The sequence below is a fragment of the Somniosus microcephalus genome, chromosome 13 (assembly GCF_052327205.1).
Source record: "Somniosus microcephalus isolate GS21.2 chromosome 13, FLI_Smic_1.0, whole genome shotgun sequence".
Taxonomy (NCBI): domain Eukaryota; kingdom Metazoa; phylum Chordata; class Chondrichthyes; order Squaliformes; family Somniosidae; genus Somniosus; species Somniosus microcephalus.
The window spans coordinates 67,654,904-67,671,244 of record NC_140999.1 but is presented as its reverse complement, the minus strand read 5'-3'; the positions used below and the strand labels follow the sequence as shown (position 1 = coordinate 67,671,244).

The window sequence follows — 16,341 nt, the reverse complement described above, 5'->3', positions numbered from 1 at the left end:
ACACTTCTTCGACCAAGCAGACAGGCTGAAGGGAAAAAGCCATCTGTCAGAAAGCTTTGCAAGCAGGTCATCGCACTCATCTGAGGAATGGTGCACGTGCCATAATAAGGCACATATCATGTGAAAACATTCACATACGTGCTGAATTACCAGCATCAGGTGTAGAAGTTAAGGGTGCTGCTTGTTAAACAGATTTGCGTGCTCTCCCCTCCCTCACCTGTGCATCCCCCCCAGAGATGAATTGGCAGTCTTTTAGGTTGCTAAGCACTACTGGTCTACAGAGAAAGAACTCACCAGAAGGTTGACAGATTCAATAACATCAAGAAATACTTCATTTTTCCGATACTTGATCCCCTCTGATCGCCAAGAGACAGCATTGGTAACTGTTGCTGGTGGGCGGGGAGCACCAGTGTCTAGCTTATGACCTTCCTGGGTGATGTACCTAAGATCAGAAGGAACACAGGTTGGAGACTCGTCCAACTGAGGCAGATTCAGCACATGACACTCAAATGTTGAACTTGCAGAGCAGTCACTTTTCTGTACTCTGAACCCAATGATCTTACTGAATCGTGGAGCAGGCTCGAAGGGCCTACTCCTGCTCTTTTTTATGTTATTATTTCTCATGTAACCTCACCATCTGGAAACCCAAAACACTCACTGTGGGTCCGTTTTCAGCCCCAACACTTGGTTGGTGCAAGGCTGGAAAATTGTTATCTGCCGAGTAGCCTGGCTCAAACCCGGCAGCGTCAGCCGATGAAAAGCAAACCAACCCAACTCACTGAAGTGTTTTTCTCTCCCCACCCCTATCTTTATCGTTTCTTTCCCTGCTTGCTGCTGTGGTTGACCTGTTGGCCTGATGCAGCTCCTCACTGCCTCAATGACCAGCTCAATCTGCAATGAAGAGAATTCTCCTTTTGATCATTTAAGTCCTAAATTTCAACCAACTGTTCTTATCAAATGAAACATTAGGACAGAGTAGAAAGCAATACTTGGCAGATAAGTAACTGTAACCGGCACACCGTGTCTGCAGTGTGTATATCTATAGGATGCACTGCAGCAACTCACCATGGCTTCTTCGACAGCACCTCCCAAACCCGCGACCCCCAGCACCTAAAAGGACAAGGGCAGCAGGCTCATGGGAACGGCATCACCTCCAAGTTCCCCTTTATGTCACAGATCATCTTGACTTGGACATACAGGAAACTTTGTGCTATCCGGCACCGACGGGACCGAGCTGTTGCCGTCCCATCAAAACTGCCGGACAAACCAGCGCTAATGTTGAAACATACGGAGATTTTGAGCTCCGTATCTGGCAACAAACCCTGTTGCCAGCTTCTAAACAGTCGGCCGTACCTTGCAAGCATCTCTGTAGCTTAGCAATAGCTTCAGCGAGACCTTGCAGAGCTTGACTGTTGAGAAAAAAGCAACGAAACGGCTCCTGATTTTTGCCGGTGGCTCAAGCTTGCCAGACATTTAGCCTCCAGATAACACAGTTTCCTGTATATCGTCGTCCCTCATCGGCGCTGGGTCAAATGGGAACTCCCTACCTAACAGCATTGTGGGAGCACCTTAACCACATGGACTGCAACAGTTCAAGGCGGCGGCGCACCACCATCTTCTCAAGGGCAAGTAGGGATGACCAATAAATGCCGGCCCTGCCAGCAGCGTCCACATCCCAGAATATTTTTTTTCACAATGTTAAAATAGGGAACAGCTGTATCAGAGTAAGTGCTTACCCTGAGATGGGACTTATCACCACAAATACTGCACTTCTGTTTATATGGCTTCTCTGTGGAGCTTTGGATAACCTTCATTTCGACTCCTAAGCAGTGGGGTGGGCTTGATAAAGTGGCACAGGCCAAGCAGCACCCTTTACTAATGGGCCACTAACAAATCCAGAAAGAGCTCCTGGACTGGGTGGGTGGTCTCATTAAAGTACTGAAATGGTCAGACAGTAACCGCAGCCAGCCACCCAGTGAAAAACAAACTATTACTGTACAACAGCATTATACAATGGGAACAGAGTACCTGCATTTCATTAGCATTTATTTTCATTGGCAAGCAACAAAATTTTTAAAAAAACGATTCAGTCAGCAAGTAAGATGGCCACTGTTGTATTCTGTGTCCAAAACAGCAATAGCCAGAGGAATAACAGAAAAAGGGGGAAGAGAGGGGGGAAAAATTAAACTAATAGATATAAATGAAGGCCAAGGTATCTGGTTTCACTGGCTTTCTGGGTGGTGGGAGGAGGGCTCATTCTTCCTTTAAAACACTCCCCATTTAACCTTCTCTCCCATCCTCTACACTCCAACAAACACACAACCTTCTACACTGAAGAAAAGCAAAAGCCAGGTCCTTATTAACACAGGCAGGAAAGGTACAAAACCTGTTATTTTGCAAGGTTTCCTATATGCGATTTTCCCATCATGATCATCGGAAAAACATGACACTTTTTGGCCTTTCTTGCCTGCGCCGGCTCCCGGTTAACTACTCGCCTTCCCCCCACCATCCCCCTCAGTCCTTTCCCAGCACCTTTTCAAATATTGCTTTCATAAATATTGATCCTCTTCCTTCTGAAAAGCTATTATGGATTCTGGAAAGTCCCACCACAGTTTCTGGTGGGCCTTTCCATGTCCCAGCAAACCTCTGCATGCAAAAATTATCCCTTTGTCCTTTTGGTGATTATGTTAAATTGATTGCCCTCTCGTTACCAACAAAGCGACCAGTGGAAATCGTTTTTTTTCTTTATTTATCTTATCAAAGTTTCTCATAATTTTCGACACCTCTGTCAAAAGTCCTGTTCACTAGAACAGAGAAAGTTAAAAGAGCCTCAGTTTCATTAGACCCATTCGGAAGGGTGCAGGAAGATGCTGGTGCTCGCCCTTGTGCTCAGGTTGCCAACTCTGGTTGGACGTATTCCTGGACTGCCTGCCTCCAACCGCCCCGCCCCCATGCTCCCTTCATTGGTCGCCCGACTTGTCCATCCTCACGGTGCCCCGCCTCCCCAGACCAATTGGAAAGCGAACAGACTCTTGATTACCCGATTTGATGATTAGTTTTAGAACTAATAAACAAAAATGTTAAAAGATATATATTTTTTTGAAAACACAATTTTTTTTAATGCTCGAGATTTTTCACTTGGGTTTTTGCTCGCAGTCATGTCCTGGAGATTAGTCTTTAATTCCTGGAGACTCCAGGAGGGTTGACAACCCTGCCTTGTGACTAGCACTCCAGATCAGAAGGCAGCAAGCCAAAAAGGCCTAAAAAATGTAAGCTGCCCTCCCGCCACCCCCCCCCCCTACTGCCAGCAGCCAGTGTCCACTATTGCTACAGCAGCCCTCAGGCCAGCAGCAGCAGCAGCAGGTGACGTTCAGCCAGGCTGGTTTGCTGGCCGCAAGTTAGTGTCCAGGGCCCACCTGACTGGCCAAGGGCCTGCGTCAATGGGCCTTGTCTGACTGGCTGGCTGGGCTGCTGCTGAAGAACAATCTGAGGCAGGCAATGGCAGGGCATAACACCACCGCCCAGGATCAGGAAAAGCGAAGAAGCGGGACACAAAAACAATCACGGGAATGAAGCAGCGGACTGCTCCAGGTGAAGTGGAGTGTTGGTAGAGCAGGGCCTTAGCACCATCAATGGGTACAACAACAACTTGTATTAATATAGCACCTTTAACATAGCAAAATGTCCCACAGTGCTTCACAGTAACGTTATCAGACAAAATTTGACACCAAGCCAGAGATATTAAGACAGGCGACCAAAAGAACCAAGAAAATAAGAAATAGGAGCAAGAGTAGGCCATGCAGCACTTTGAGCCTGCTCCTCCATTCAATGTCCATGGCTGATCTTCAACCTCAACTCCACTTTCCCGCACTATCCCCATATCCCTTGATTCCCTCAGTATCCAAAAATCTATCGATCGGTCTTGAATATACTCAACGACCGATCATCCACAGCCCTCTGCTGTAGAGAATTCCATAGATTCATGACACTTCTGAGTGAAGAAATTTCTCCTCATCTCAGTCCTAATTGGCCGACCCCTCATTCTGAGACTGTGACCCCTGGTTCTAGACACCCCAGCCAGGGGAAACATCCTCCCTGCATCTACCGTCAAGCCCTGTAAGAATTTTGTATGTTTCAATGAGATCACATCTCATTCTTCTAAACTCCAGAAAATATAAGCCTAGTCTACTCAATCTCTCCTCATTGGACAATCCCCCATCCCAGGAATCAGTCTGGTGAATCTTCATTGCACTTCCTCTATGGCAAATATATCCTTCCTTAGGTAAGGAGACCAAAACTGTGCACAATACTCCAGGTGTGGTCTCACCAAAGCCCTATATAATTGCAGTAAGACGTCTTTACTCTTATATGCCAATCCCTTTGTAATAAAGGCTAACATACCATTGCTTTCCTAATTGCTTGCTGTACCTGCATGTTAACTTTGTGATTTGTTTACAAAAACACCCAGGTTCCTTTGAATACCAACATTTCCCAGTCTCTCACCATTTAAAAAAAATTCTGCTTTTCTATTTTTCCTACCGAAGTGGATAACTTCACACTTCACATTATATTCCATCTGCCATGTTCTTGCCCACTAACTTAACCTGTCTATATCCCTTTGCAGTCTCTCTCGGTCCTCCTCACAGCTTACTTTCCCACCTAACTTTGCATCGTCAGCAAATTTGGATACATTACACGCAGTCCCCTCATCTAAATCATTGATATAGATTATAAATAGCTGAGGCCCAAGCACGGATTCTTGCGCTACTCCACTCGTTATAGCCTGCCAACCCGAAAATGACCAGTTTATTCCTACTCTCTGTTTTCTGTCCGTTAACCAATCCTCAATCCATGCAAATACATTACCCCTCAATCCAATGAGTGTAATAACCTCTTCTGTCAAATGCTTTTTGAAAATACAAATACAAAAGCTTAGTCAAATAGGTAGGTTTTAAGGAGCAACTTAAAGGAGGTAGAGGGGGAATTCCAGAGATTAAAGGCCTAGGCAACTGAAAGCATGGCTGCCAATGGTGAAGCGATGAACATCAGGGATGCACAAGAGTCCTAAATTGGAGGAATGCAGAGATCATGTGGGGGGGGTTGTCGGGCTGGAGGAGGTTACAAGGATAGGGAGGGGCGAGACCATGGAGAGATTTGAAAACAAGGATGAGAATTTTAAAATCGAGGCACTACCAGACCAAGAGCCAATGTAGGTCAGCGAGCACAGGTGTGATGGGTGAACGGGGCTTGGTGCGAGTTAGGGTATGAGCAGCAGAGTTTTGGATGAGCTCAAGTTTTCAGAGGGTGGATAGGCTCTGGATGAAGTCAGAGCCAGAGAGGCAGGCAATTTGGCAGTGAGGTCAGAGGGCTGCCAAATACAGCACGAACTTGCCACACCCTGAAACAGATTAGCTTAATTTTTGAATCACAAGATCTGGAAGGTTCCCAGGTCTACGTAGTTAACTGAACATAGTCAGGGCAATGGTAGGGGCACCACAACTGGTTTCAACTCTCTTGGACTGGGGAATGAAAAAGCAAAGGCAGCATTCCCACACCCACTTGATATCCAACAAGTCCATAAGGACAGGATCAGCTTTTGCTATAGAAATATAGAAAAATAGAAGCAGGAGTAGGCCATTCGGCCCTTCAAGCCTGCTCCACCATTCAATATGATCATGGCTGATCCTCTATCTCAATACCATATTCCCACTCTCTCCCCATACCCCTTGATGCCTTTTGCGTCTAGAAATCTATCTAACTCCTTCTTAAATATATTGAGTGACTTGGCCTTCACAGCCTTCTGTGGTAGAGAATTCCACAGGTTCACCACCCTCTGAGTGAAGAAATTTCTCCTCATCTCAGTCCGAAATGTCCTATCCCGTATCCTGAGTCTGTGACCCCTCGTTCTCGAGCCCCCAAACCAAGGGAAACATCCTCTCTGCAACCAGTCTGTCTAGCCCTGTCAGAATTTTATACGTTTCAATGAGATCCCCTCTCATTCTTCTAAACTCTAGTGAATACAAGCCTAGTCAACCCAATCTCTCCTCATAACAGTCCTGCCATCCCAGGGATCAGTCTGGTGAACCTTCGCTGCACTCCCTCTATGACGAATATATCCTTTCTTAGGCAAGGATAATACTCCAGCCGCCAAATATCTTGCCAACACCCACACAATAATAATGGCTACTTGAGAGGCTGGCAAAAAGCACTCGGCACCTATGGAGATGTAGCCCACCAAGGATTTCAGGAAATTGGCGAGAATAAAAAAAATCCAATCTCAACTGACTAGCATCTTTCTCTCTGCTTTCATTTATCTGCCTGCTTCGATTCACTGTCTACCCTCCTGCCCCAATCATTTTCTTTCACATCATCTACTACCTCAATAGCAGACAAAACTGTTTGACATCCCAATATTTCTAGAGTGCCCAGGAACAGTCACCCTGTAACGGACCTGGTCATAATCAATGCAGGCAAGAAAAGTCAGGAATGAGTAAAGACAACACAAAAGCAAAATACTGCAGATGCTGGAAATCTGAAATAAAAACAGAAATTGCTGGAAATATTCAGCAGGTCAGGCAGCGTCTGTGGAGAGAAACACAGAGTTAACATTTCAGGTCGTCTCGTCAGAACTGGAAAAAGTTAGAGGTGCAACAGGTTTTAAGCAAGCAGAGAGGCAGGGAAAGGGGAGAACAGAACAAAAGGAAAGGTCTGCAATAGGGTGGAAGGCAGGAGAGATTTAAATGATAAAAGGATGATGGTGCAAGGTGAAAGGAGATGGTAATGGGACAAGTAAAGAAACAAAGGATGGGTCTAGAGGAGGTGTAAATGGGAATAATCACCAACAGCCGCCCTCCGAAAAAATGAGAACAGAGGTTATGATCGGAAATTGATGAACTCAATGTTGAGTCCAGAAGGCTGTAAAGTGCCTAATCGAAATATGAGGTGCTGTTCCTCGAGCTTGTGTTGAGCTTCAGTGGAAAAGTGTAGAGTGGGAGCGGAGCGGAGAATTAAAGTGACAAGCGAGCAGAAACGTTCACGGTTGCGGACTGAACGGATGTATTCTGCAAAGCGGTCACCCACCATGAGTAAAGACCACTTGGCCCATCCACGCTCAGCTCTCTCATACTTTAACTCTCCTGCAACGGTGTCCAATTGTATGCCTGTCCCATACAGTTGGGAGCTTGAAACTGCACTTATCCTGGTAAAGGGTTGAATTCTAAAGGAAAGCTCGAAGATAAGGCAAATCAAAAGGTTCAGTCTTTGCCTCTAAAATAGAAGCTTGAATAGCAGTATTTTTGGAGGGAAAGAAAACTTTACCAATTTTGCCCAACTCAAAAATCAGGGCCACCCCTTCTCCAGGACTTGACAAGAACATATTCCATCGCTGAACCTCAGTTGCCAGCTTTCTACTGCTTGTTACACTGTGCTAACCAGGCACTGCTGGGAGACAACTGCTACGTTTCTGTATCTGGGCCTTGGAAACACAGCTCAATGGGTCAGCAGTCACATCATAGTGAAGTTTGGAAAATATATTAAAATTACATATTTTTTTAGAAACACAATTTAGGATTTAAGCATATGAAGTATGTTAAAATTTTGCCATAAACAACTTCAAGAGAAATTTGAATTGTAACTCAACTGAGTTAACATTTCGTAGAATCATACAGCACAGAATGAGACCATTTACATTGTGACGGTAGACATAACAAAAAGATGAGAAAGTCAATTGCCCTGCATTAATCATGACTACAGTTAAAGCAATACATCTCCTCATACCACCATTAGCTAGAATCCTTAATGTGTTTCATTCTCACTGTATCTTTAAAAATGTTTTAGTTCTCATGGGATTTATGTTTTGGCACGAACTCTGCAGCTGTGATTAGATTCTGCCTCATTAAAAAAAAGTGTTGAATCAGATACTCTCATTTAACAATGGACTTTCTCTGAACATTCACTTGGGTACCTTGCAAATAAAGAGCATGTTGGGAACTGTGTGTATATTGGTATCCATTAATGCAGACTTAAGAGCTGGGTAATGAGGTACTTTATTACACTTCAAGCAACCTTAATGAAAGGATATGTTGACGGGAGTTAGATGAAGTACAGTGGGAGAAGGCTTGTGTGGAGCATAAGGACTGGCATAGACCAGGTGGGCCGAATGGCCTGTTTCTGTGCAGTACATTCTATGTAATTCTATGAAAAAGAATAAGCATAAAAAGAGACAGTAACTGGAGTACAGGAATAAAACACATTTACAGAGGCAGCACACACAGGTAACAGGGTAGAGTAGGGTAATGTGAAACATGTGGGTGTTTTCCCTGTAAGGGAGAGAGCAGTGGTTATCCAATAGACGCAGTACTGCTAATGTTGAATCCTAGTAAGGAGATGTAGCAGGTGAGACCTGTTATTTGAGGAACAATTCCCAATGGGAAATTGGAAGCCTCTGGGAAGGAGGGGGAAGGGAGTGAGGGTAAAGGGGAAAAATGAGAATCCATCAATTAGCTGGTCACTTAGAGATCAACAGCCCTTTGATCAAATAAATATATATGGGGCATATCTACCTCATAGGAAAGATTCTATGATGGTTACCATTTATCCTGGAGCACTACTTCAATAAACACCCCCTACTTACTCCTGCAGGATCTTGCTGTCTGTGGTCTGTGGGTAACCGAAGTCCATTAACTCATCAAGCAGCTCATAGATTATAACAAAATTATCTCGAATACTTTCTTCTTCCAGCTCCTTAAAATACTCAGAAAACACCTGGAAAGTAAAGGGGATAGAGATTTTAATGGCAACCCAACGTGAGCCTCACAGTGTCAGCTCTAACATAACGGTAAAGCTCGAGTTCCAACACGCTTCACTGCAGGTGGGAGGATGTGGACTCAAGCTTGTAATTCCCCACATCAACAGATTCCAACTTCCACCAAGCAGAAGCAGGGCCCCCTCTTTTTGGAAAAGGAACAGAGGAAGACACTCTACCACACCTCCTTTGGCTACACTGACAGGTATCTGGACACATGTCACCTGCATTTGGGGCCAGGCAACCTCAGCTGGTGCAGGGAGGCCTAACAAGAGTCAGGTAGTAAATCGGAGAGAGAGCAGGAAGGTCACTGGCTTGTACTGAGCTAGCCGATCAAAGCAGCAGCATTGGTGGGAGCACGACATTAGGCCTCGGTATCCACAGGCCAGGAAAGGGGGGGGGGGGGGGGAAAAAGAGAAGATAGTCAGCCAGGTTGCCCCTGATCCCAATCGGGGCCCATGCGGTGAAGTCTGGGCACAGGTTAAGACAGGATTGGGCTCAGCTGTGGTGAAACTCCCCCCACCTTAGGGGTCTGACAGCTCTCATAATACAATACAATCTATAATAGGGGGCGATGTACAGTCAAATAAAGAGGAAAAAAACAAGTCAGCTTGGAAGGCAGAGCAAATATGTAACGGCACAAGGGAGTAGGGATGGCATTTATTTTAATGCAAGGAGTCTTGCGAGTAAGGTGGATGAACTGAAGGTGTTGATGAACACATGGGAGTATGATATTGTTGCTATCATGGAGACACGGTTGAGAGAGGGGCAAGACTGGCAGCTCAATATTCCGGGGTATAGAATCTTCAGGCGAGATTGGGGGGGGGGGGGGGGGGGGGGCGTAAACAGAGGGGGTGTCGCAATATTAATTAAGGAGTCAATTACTGCTGTAAGGAGGGATTAACAGGTTCCTCTAATAAGGCCATACGGGTAGAACTTAAAAACAAAAAGGGGGCAAGCATTTTGCTGGGAGTGTACTATAGGCCCCCAAACAGTCAGGGGGAGATAGAGGAACAGAGATGTAGGCAAATCTCAGAGAAGTGTAGAAATAATAGGGTAATAATAATGGGGGATTTCAACTTCCCCAATATTAACTGGGATAGTCAGTGTGAAAGGCTTAGAGGGTGCAGAATTCTTAAAGTGCATCCAGGAGAGCTTTTTGTGCCAGCATGTAGAAAGTCCTACAAGAAAGGGGGCGGTACTGGACCTAATTCTAGGGAATGTGGCCGGGCAAGTGGTAGAAGTGTTATTAGGGGAGCACTTTGGTGACAGTGACCATAATTCGGTGAGATTTAAGGTAGTCATGGAAAAGGACAGAGATGGACCGGAAATAAAGGTTCTAAATTGAGGGGGAAGGCCGGTTTTAATATGATAAGGCAGGATCTGGCCAAAGTGGACTGGGATCAGCTACTTGTAGGAAAATCCACATCGGAGCAATGGGAGTCTTTCAGAAAGGAAATTGAGAGAGTACAAAGGCAACATGTTCCCGTAAAGGTCAAGGGTGGGACCAACAAGCCCAGGGAACCTTGGATGTCAAGGGATATACGAGAATGGATCAGGAAAAAGGGGGGCTTTTGGCAGATACAAAGGACTAAAGACAGAGGAAGCCCTAAAGGAGTATAAAAAGTGCAGGGGGATACTTAAAAAAAAGAAATTAGGAGAGCAAGGAGGGGCCATGAAATAACACTGGCGAGCAAAATAAAGGAAAATCCTAAGGTGTTTTATAAGTATATAAAATTAAGGGCAAGAGGATAACTAGGGAAAGAGTAGGGCCTATTAGGGACCAAAGTGGCAATCTGTGTGTGGAGCCAGAAGATGTAGGTGGGGTTTTAAATGAATTTTTTGCATCTATGTTCACTATGGAGAAGGACGATGTAGACATAGTAATCGGGCAGGGGGACTGTGATATACTTGAACATATTAGCATCGAGAGGGAGGAAGTACTAGCGGTTTTAGCAGGCTTAAAAGTGGATAAATCCCCAGGCCCGGACGAAATGTATCCCAGGCTGCTGTGTGAGGCAAAGGAGATTGCAGGGGCTCGGACACAAATTTTCAAAACCTCTCTGGCCACAGGGGATGTGCCAGAGGACTGGAGAACAGCTAACGTAGTACCATTATTCAAGAAGGGTAGTAGGGATAAACCAGGGAATTACAGGCCAGTGAGCCTAACATCAGTGGTAGGGAAATTATTGGAAAAAATTCTGAGGGACAGAATTAGTCTCCACTTGGAGAGGCAAGGATTAATCAGGGATCGTCAGCATGGCTTTGTCAAGGAAGATCATGTCTGACTAATTTGATTGAATTTTGAGAGGGGGTGACCAGGTGTGTGGATGAGGGTAGTGCAGTGGATGTGGTATACATGGATTTTAGTAAGGCTTTCGATAAAGTCCTGCATAGGAGACTGGTCAAGAAGGTAAGAGCCCATGGAATCCAGGGTACCTTGGCACATTGGATCTAAAACTGGCTTAGTGGCAGAAGGCAGAGGGTGATGGTGGAAGGTTGTTTTTATGACTGGAAGCCTGTGTCCAGTGGGGTACCGCAGGGATCGGTGCTGGGTCCCTTGCTGTTTGTGGTCTACATTAATGATTTGGATGTGAATGTAAAAGGTATGTTCAGTAAGTTCGCAGATGACACGAAAATTGGTGGGGTGGTAAATAGCGAGGAGGGTAGCCTCAGTCTGCAGGACGATATAGACGGGTTGGTCAGATGGGCGGTACAGTGGCAAATGGAATTTAACCCTGAAAAGTGTGAGGTGATGCATTTTGGAGGGACTAACAAGTAAGACCCTAGGAAAGAGAGGGGATCAGAGGGACCTTGGTGTGCATGTACATAGATCCCTGAAGGCAGCAGAACAGGTGGTTAAAAAGGCATATGGGATACTTATATTCTATGCCTCGGCTAATGAAGGCAAGAGCAGGGAGGTTATGATGGAGCTGTACAAAACGCTGGTTAGGCCACAGCTGGAATACTGTGTGCAGTTCTGGTCGCCACACTATAGGAAGGATGTGATGGCTTTGGAGAGGGTGCAGAGGAGATTCACCAGGATGTTACCTGGGCTGGAGCGCTTCAGCTATGAAGAAAGACTGGACAGGCTGGGGTTGTTTTCCTTGGAGCAGAGAAGGCTGAGGGGGGACCTGATTGAGGTGTACAAAATTATGAGGGGCATAGATAGGGTAGATAGAAAGGAACTTTTTCCCTTAGTAGAGGGGTCAATAACAAGGGGGCATAGACTCAAGGTAAAGGGCAGGAGGTTTAGAGGGGATTTGAGGAAGAACTTTTTCACCCAGAGGGTGGTTGGAATCTGGAACTCACTGCCTGAAAGGGTGGTAGAGGCAGGAACCCTCAACATTCAAGAAGCATTTGGATGAGCACTTGAAATGCCATAGCATACAAGGCTACAGACCAAATGCTGGAAAATGGGATTAGATTAGACAGGGCTTGATGGCCGGCGCGGACGCGATGGGCCGAAGGGCCTCTTTCTGTGCTGTATGACTCGATGACTCTCGTTGTCGTAAGCTCACGCGAAGAATGGCTACGTGGACAATGTACTGATATAACCCGGTGACCATACCCAGTAGGAGTTGTATGAAGATAACATACATACAAAATTGATGGCCAGGAAAAGACCAGCTGGGTCCATCAACCCTGCCCCGCACCATGATGGCCAGAGCACCATGACTAAACATTTCCTTACCTCACACCCCCTAGCCATGTAATCTCCTGGGAGAGGCAATAATAAGTTTTTAAAAAATTGAGGGCAATAAAATAAGGGGAATAGCAGAAGGTACTGCTGAATAACAGCTGAATGACTACAAAGAGAACACGGTACAGAGCAGGGGGGAGGAACGGTCTCACTACTGTATGAGCAGAAACAAGTTGGAAGGTTCTGTGATTTTGAGCAAAGCCTAAAGAGCCCTGATGATAAACGGTGCAGATTCAGTAACAGCAGCCTCCACTGATGCAATTTCTGGACTATCTGCTATATCACGCCACATCCCCTCTCGGTTACAAGTATAGCAGTGACTCTTGTACTACGTTTTGTGGTAAGTATAAGCACTTAAAGAATAGGGTCGGCCATTTAGGACAGAGGAGAAATTTCTTCAGAGGGTTGTGAATCTTTGGAATTCTCTACCCAAGAGAGCTGTGGCTGGTCAGTCACGGAGTATATTCAAGACTGGGATCGATAGATTTTTTGATACTAAGGGAATCAAGGGATATGGGGATTGCGCAGGAAGGTGCAGTAAAAGTAGATGATCAGCCATGATCTTAATGAATGGCGGAGCAGGCTCGAAGGGCTGAATGGTCTACTCCTATTTCTTATGTTCTTAGGTTCTAAAGTCCTCAACAAAAAAATAATTGGAGGATCACCGTCTCTCTACAAATATCCAACAAAACTATATCGTCTGAAATTATATGTTTCAAAGACACACATTCGTACACCGCATGTGGATGAACGACAGGAAAACGTGGGCAGTCTCCCAGTTTGTTCTGCTGAAAGAGTAATTTCGGCCCTTTGCAAGTCACTAATTTTTAAAATAGACTGTCATCTGGTGCAGTAAACAGCAACTCTGTTGAAAGATTCAAAACTGAACTGGGCAAGCTGCTAATTTATGAGAGCAAAAGGGTTATGATTTGGGGTGGTGGGGAGCAGAATGAATAATCGTTAGGCCTGGGCCTGGAAGAGGGGGAGAATTAAAGCCAACATTCTCACCTGAACCACCTTATAGAGGAAAGCAAACACCAGAGACACACACGCATTCTTCTTGGAGGTTGCGACGACTGCACAGAGATTAAGGTCAATGCGTTAAACCGGATGGGCATACATTCTTGCTAGCACAAGGAAAAGATATTTGACTGCACAATAACTGGACAGGAGGCATATAGGTGGGACAGGACAAATACAATGGCACCACAATTAACCACCATATTGGTGATTGATGGAAGATTGAGTCCACAAAGTTGGGTCTTACCTAAGTGGCACACTACACTAGGTACTGGAATGACAAGTAGAATATGAACAACGAACTCGAACCACTCTGAGGCCGTGACACTGACTGGTGTAAAGGCTGTTCTCAGACTGAGGTTGACTGGTGGAGGCTGTTCTCAGACCATGGCATTGACTGGTGTAGAGGCTGTTCTCAGACCGAGGTTGACTGGTGTAGAGGCTGTTCTCAGACCATGGCATTGACTGGTGTAGAGGCTGTTCTCAGACCATGGCATTGACTGGTGTAGAGGCTGTTCTCAGACCATGGCATTGACTGGTGTAGAGGCTGTTCTCAGACTGAGGTTGACTGGTGTAGAGGCTGTTCTCAGACCATGGCATTGACTGGTGTAGAGGCTGCTCTCAGACCATGGCATTGACTGGTGTAGAGGCTGTTCTCAGACCATGACACTGACTAGTGTAGAGGCTGTTCTCAGACCATGACACTGACTGGTGTAGACGCTGTTCTCAGACCATGGCATTGACTGGTGTAGAGGCTGTTCTCAGACCATGGCATTGACTGGTGTAGAGGCTGTTCTCAGACCATGACACTGACTAGTGTAGACGCTGTTCTCAGACCATGGCATTGACTGGTGTAGAGGCTGTTCTCAGACCATGACATTGACTGGTGTAGAGGCTGTTCTCAGACCATGACACTGACTGGTGTAGAGGCTGTTCTCAGACCATGACATTGACTGGTGTAGAGGCTGTTCTCAGACCATGACATTGACTGGTGTAGAGGCTGTTCTCAGACCATGACATTGACTGGTGTAGAGGCTGTTCTCAGACTGAGGTTGACTGGTGTAGCGGCTGTTCTCAGACCATGACATTGACTGGTGTAGAGGCTGTTCTCAGACTGAGGTTGACTGGTGTAGCGGCTGTTCTCAGACCATGACATTGACTGGTGTAGAGGCTGTTCTCAGACTGAGGTTGACTGGTGTAGCGGCTGTTCTCAGACCATGGCATTGACTGGTGTAGAGGCTGTTCTCAGACCATGGCATTGACTGGTGTAGAGGCTGTTCTCAGGCTGAGGTTGACTGGTGTAGCGGCTGTTCTCAGACCATGACATTGACTGGTGTAGAGGCTGTTCTCAGACTGAGGTTGACTGGTGTAGAGGCTGTTCTCAGACCATGGCATTGACTGGTGTAGAGGCTGTTCTCAGACCATGGCATTGACTGGTGTAGAGGCTGTTCTCAGACTGAGGTTGACTGGTGTAGAGGCTGTTCTCAGACCATGGCATTGACTGGTGTAGAGGCTGTTCTCAGACCATGGCATTGACTGGTGTAGAGGCTGTTCTCAGACTGAGGTTGACTGGTGTAGCGGCTGTTCTCAGACCATGACATTGACTGGTGTAGAGGCTGTTCTCAGACTGAGGTTGACTGGTGTAGCGGCTGTTCTCAGACCATGACATTGACTGGTGTAGAGGCTGTTCTCAGACCATGACATTGACTGGTGTAGAGGCTGTTCTCAGACCATGACATTGACTGGTGTAGAGGCTGTTCTCAGACCATGGCATTGACTGGTGTAGAGGCTGTTCTCAGACCATGGCATTGACTGGTGTAGAGGCTGTTCTCAGACCATGACATTGACTGGTGTAGAGGCTGTTCTCAGACTGAGGTTGACTGGTGTAGCGGCTGTTCTCAGACCATGACATTGACTGGTGTAGAGGCTGTTCTCAGACCATGACATTGACTGGTGTAGAGGCTGTTCTCAGACTGAGGTTGACTGGTGTAGCGGCTGTTCTCAGACCATGACATTGACTGGTGTAGAGGCTGTTCTCAGACCATGACATTGACTGGTGTAGCGGCTGTTCTCAGACTGAGGTTGACTGGTGTAGCGGCTGTTCTCAGACCATGACATTGACTGGTGTAGAGGCTGTTCTCAGACTGAGGTTGACTGGTGTTGGGGGCTGTTCTCAGGCTGCGACATTGACTGGTTTAGGGCTGTTCTCAGGCTGAGGCTGAGAAACTCCAGTATGATTTGGACAGGTTGGATGATAGATGCAGTATAATGTGGATAAATGCGAGGTTATCCACTGGTGGCAAAAACAGGAAGACAGATTATCTGAATGGCAATAGATTGGGAAAAGGGGAAGTGCAACAAGACCTGGGTGTCCTTGTGCACCAGTCGCTGAAGGTAAGCATGCAGGTGCAGCAGGCGGTTAAGGCGGCAAATGGTATGTTGGCCATTCGAGAGGATTCGAATACAGGAGCAAGGATGTCTTGCTGCAGTTGTACAGGGCCTTGGTGAGACCACACCTCCAGTAGTGTGCGCAGTTTTGGTCACCTTATCTGAGGAAGGATGTTCTTGCCATGGAGAGAGTGCAGCGAAGATTCACCAGACTGATACCTGGGATGGCAGGAATGACGTATGAGGAGAGATTGGGTCGATTAGGCTTATATTCGCTAGTTTAGAAGAATGAGAGGGGATCTCATTGAAACTTATAAAATTCTAACAGGACTAGACAGACTAGATGCAGGAAGGATGTTCCCGATGACGGGGGAGTCCAGAACCAGGGGTCACAGTCTAAGGATAAGGGGTAAACATAGAAGATAGG

General features: G+C 46.2%; 1 protein-coding gene across 3 annotated transcripts in view; it reads right to left on the bottom strand.

Annotated features, from left to right (window-relative positions):
• The window catches only part of LOC147108400 (AP-1 complex subunit mu-1), a 105,253-nt gene extending 91,293 nt beyond the window's left edge, over positions 1-13,960 (bottom strand). The window contains exons 1-3 of one of the 3 annotated variants that reach the window (XM_086004989.1): positions 13,515-13,960; positions 8,633-8,763; positions 295-442 (exon numbers count right to left, since the gene is read on the bottom strand). In XM_086004989.1, coding sequence (XP_085861115.1) covers positions 295-442; positions 8,633-8,679 — 195 coding nt within the window. In that variant the 5' untranslated portion in view covers positions 8,680-8,763; positions 13,515-13,960. The remainder of the gene's footprint in view (positions 1-294; positions 443-8,632; positions 8,764-13,514) is intronic. The other 2 variants (XM_086004988.1, XM_086004987.1) reach the window with 2 other exon arrangements.
• Positions 13,961-16,341: the final 2,381 nt, after the last annotated feature.